Below are 4,059 nucleotides of genomic sequence, written 5' to 3' on the forward strand. Positions count from 1 at the left end.
TAGGCAAAAAATAAACCCTCACAAGTCATCATTATTTACATTTAATGTGAAGGTTTCATTAAAAAAATAAGATTGCCTCTATTATGAGCTTTTAGGAAACTACTCTACCCAATACATACTTGGGAATCCCTTCTTTATACGAACTAACAGAAGTAAATTCTGGAATTCTATTGTTGACAATGTTAAGGAAAAAAAGTACCTCATGGAAAGCTCACTGGCTATCCCTTTCAGGGAGACTACTTCGTAAAATCTTGCCTTGCTATGTAATACCAAATAATGTCATCTCGGTCCTCAAAACCCTTGCTGCTATCATTAAACAACTTTATAAGATCATCTCCAAACTTCTTCTTTTTTTTAAAACAGCAAAACGAAATATGTCCGATCACCCCTTTTTCAATTTTGAATTTGATTTAGTAAAGACAAAAAATAAAAAAGTTAAATTTAAAAGAGATTTTTAATAGGCGTCCAATTTGGACAAATGAACCATCAGTTCCGACCATATTTGACCAGAACAGGCATGCTGTGCATCTGTTTATGAAACTACACGTCATAGGCACGGTATGCAAGTGCAATAAGCATGCAGCACAATTGACTCTTAAAGTACAAAATGCAAAAACGGACCAATCTGGGCATTTGCTGGACCTTGGGAATTAAATCTCAAAAATGAATTTAGCAAGTACAATTTTTCAAATACAGGAAAAAAATCAATTGAAACTTGATGGAAAAACACGCAGGAATACAACTTTTAAGTACACCATTGTTTCTAGAAATACAAGGGATAGTGATCAACCATGAAAGCATTGAATAGACATTAAAAAATTCACAAATAGTGAAAACAAAGTTCCTTTCATTGGATCAGATTCTACCTCTCGTCTTGCCTAGAGCAAAATGATGCAGCAAGGGAAGCAAAACCAATCCACACACGCTCAGTAACAAATCTCCAATCCTCTAAGCAGTCCCAAAGGGAAACTCAATCCAATCCAGTCAAGAAAATCTCCTTCAGAATCTCTATCACTCTCACAATAATGTTTGGAAAACAATGAGTATTGAGTTACCTATGAAGCTTGTATTCTTAACCAGTCTTGTCTAATGATAATTGCATCCTTTTATTAAGCAATCAATTAGTCTTCAGATCGCACTCAGTCATTATTATTAATCTCTAAACTGGTGACCAATGGTAATGGTTTATCATTAACTCTTCATTAGTTTTTTTTTTGCTGATTGTTAACAAATTAATGTTGATTCATCTGAAATCGATGACACTTGATGCTTAATCACATTAGCAATCATCGTTAACAAACTTCTCTTCATAATGATGACAATTAATTGAGGATCTTAATGGACTTGTGGGTGGATATTATAATATCCACCCACAAGTCAACCAAAACGTGACCGAGCCTTAAAACTCTCTGCTCCAAACTTCAAATACTAAGCAGACGTATTAGTAAAGATGGAGTGGAAGGCGAGGTTTAACAACGACTTCCAATGGAACTGATTTGGGCATAGTGATTCCAAGCCCCTCTGTCATGTCAATTTGGATGCCCTGTGGAGAAATCCAATCGAAGCTCTGAAGCAAACGCCCCAGTGTTTGGCTCACCACAATCAATCCCAAAGATAAGCCCGGACATATTCTCCTCCCTGAACCAAATGGAATCAATCCGAAATCATGCCCTTTAACATCAATCTCTCTGCCACTCTTAAGAAAGCGTTCTGGATCAAATTCCGTTGGGCGCTCCCACAGGGCCGGGTCCCGTTGGATTGCCCACACATTCACTAACAGCTGCATTCCTGGGTCAACACGATATCCTCCAACAGTGCAGACCCCGCTTGATTCGTGAGGGAGCAAAAAAGGTGTCGGTGGATAAAGCCTGAGAGTTTCCTTCACGATTGCCTCCAAATACTTCAGCTTGTGTAGATCAGATTCCTCCATTATTCGGCTATGACCAACATGAATATCAATCTCCTGTTGAGCTTTGCGCAAAATATCTGGGTGCTGTATTAGAGCTGACAGGGCCCATTCGATGGTTATAGAGGATGTTTCAGTTCCTGCAGTTATCAAGCCCTGCAAAATTAAAATTGCATTAGGAATCCCCTGTTCAAAGAATCCACTATTTATTTTAAGAATCTTTATTCATGGTTATATCAAAGCTTTTGAAGTAGTAAGGTTTGATGCAATTAAAAGAACTTTACAGATCTATAGTTTTGCCAACGGATTTATGAAGATAAAATTTCATCTCTTCTGTGGTATAGTCTAACAATCAAACCATAGTGTGTGAAGTTTAAGCCGTAGGCATACAGAGATATCAAGTTTCAAATTTTGAAGATTATGTAAGAGATAGTGCTTCGAAAAGATACCAAGGCATTCGCTTTCACCACATCCTCGTTATCGTCGCACTGAATTTCACGGTTATCTGTTGCAGAGATGAGAACATCTATCAAATCTCGAGCATGGGCTCCTCTCTTCTCTCGGTGATCCTGCAACAATTTCTTCATATACACATCTATTCCCTTCCTTAGATTCTTCATAGAATACACTATTCCCTGTGGATTGAACCACGTGAGAAAGGGCAAGTAATACGCAATATCAAACGCTCCAAGTAACAAAACAAATTCCTTCAACAACATTTTGAACTGCTGCGCTTCTTCGAAATCCTCCGAACTGAGATCTGGTGAGAATCTCTTGCTGGCAACAATTCGCATCATGATATTATATGTGAGATCAGATAGCCTCGACTTCATTTCCACTAGATTCATCTGATCTCGCTCCCAACTCCCCAAAAGAGATCTGATTAGAGTAGAAATCTCTTCTGTGCGGACGTGTCTGAAGGATTCGATCCTGTGCGCAGTGAAAAGCTGAAGCCTGCAAATTTTTCTAATGCTTCGCCAGTAGGAGCCATAAGGAGCCAAACCGAAGTTTTTGAAATCATACCCAATATGCTTTCCTACAGACAGAGGTGGGCGCGAAGCAAAGGCACTGTCATTTATTGTAAAGCACTCTTTTGCCAGATCTGATGAGGAGACAACCAAAACTGGGCGGACGCCAAGTTGGAGACGCATGACGGGGCCATATCGCTCTGAAAGAGAGGACATAAATATGTGAAGGGGCTGTTTGTTTCTACTTAGCAGAAAAAGATGCCCAATTATTGGCCACGATGGAGGTTGCGGTGGTTCCTTAGCCTTGCTAATTTTAATAATATTTACCAGAGATTTTGCAATTAGCCAGAGTGAAGCTGCCAGTGCCCCAGTGAGAACTGCAATTAGAACCGCAACTAACACCATAATTGATGGGCTGGCCTCCGTACAATAATGGAGATCAACCAACAGGGTTGGATAGAAATACAACAATTGGGGTAGATCACGGCTTTGAGATTCGGGTGTACCACTTTTATGTGGCTAAGAATGTCTTTAGTGATATTTATTATTACAATTTTCAATTTTTATGTAATATTTTAAAGAAAGGTATTCACATTATGAAAGTAGAAACTAAGCTTTCTTATCATCTCATCTTATACAAAATTGTTTGTTATTATGATAATAATAATAATAATCTCTTTTTATCTTGTCATATCATGATGCCTTTGTTTTCCTAAAACATAATCGTATTTTTAATAGCATTCTAGATTGTATACTATAGCAATCATTATCATTAATAAGAATACTAATATTTTAACCTATGTATGTTTGTTGGCATATTATTAGTAACTACACTTTCTTATCATCTCATCTTATACAAAATTGTTTGTTTTAGCTTATTTTTGTTTTTGTCATGGTAATAATAATCTCTTCTTATCTTGTCATACCATGATGGCTTTGTTTTCCTAAAACATAATCGTATTTTTATAGCATTCTAGATTGCGTACTATAGCAATCATTATCATCAATAGGAGTAGTAATATTTTAACCTGTGTATGTTTGTTGGCATATTATTAGTAGTTTGGTCTTGAAGGACCATTCAAATAAGATTTTTTCTTGGTTATTTTTCTTTTTCCTTTTTTCTGTTTCACAAATTTCTATCATAGGATAGTACCCTTTCTATTGAAACAAAGAAAAATATAATTA

The 4,059-nt window shown here is 36.9% G+C and overlaps 1 protein-coding gene across 1 annotated transcript; it reads right to left on the reverse strand.

Moving 5' to 3' along the window:
- Nucleotides 1-1,165: 1,165 nt before the first annotated feature.
- LOC149560380 (cytochrome P450 82A3-like) lies at nt 1,166-3,384 on the reverse strand. Its single transcript, XM_089824666.1, has 2 exons — nt 2,356-3,384; nt 1,166-2,062 (listed from the first exon to the last, which is right to left on the reverse strand). The coding sequence occupies exons 1-2, from the start codon at nt 3,277-3,279 to the stop codon at nt 1,442-1,444; spliced, it is 1,545 nt and encodes a 514-aa protein (XP_089680792.1). The 5' UTR covers nt 3,280-3,384; the 3' UTR covers nt 1,166-1,441.
- Nucleotides 3,385-4,059: the final 675 nt, after the last annotated feature.

This window comes from Cupressus sempervirens, chromosome 4, assembly GCF_028749045.1.
Source record: "Cupressus sempervirens isolate cs-2001-9-10 chromosome 4, ASM2874904v1, whole genome shotgun sequence".
NCBI lineage: Eukaryota > Viridiplantae > Streptophyta > Pinopsida > Cupressales > Cupressaceae > Cupressus > Cupressus sempervirens.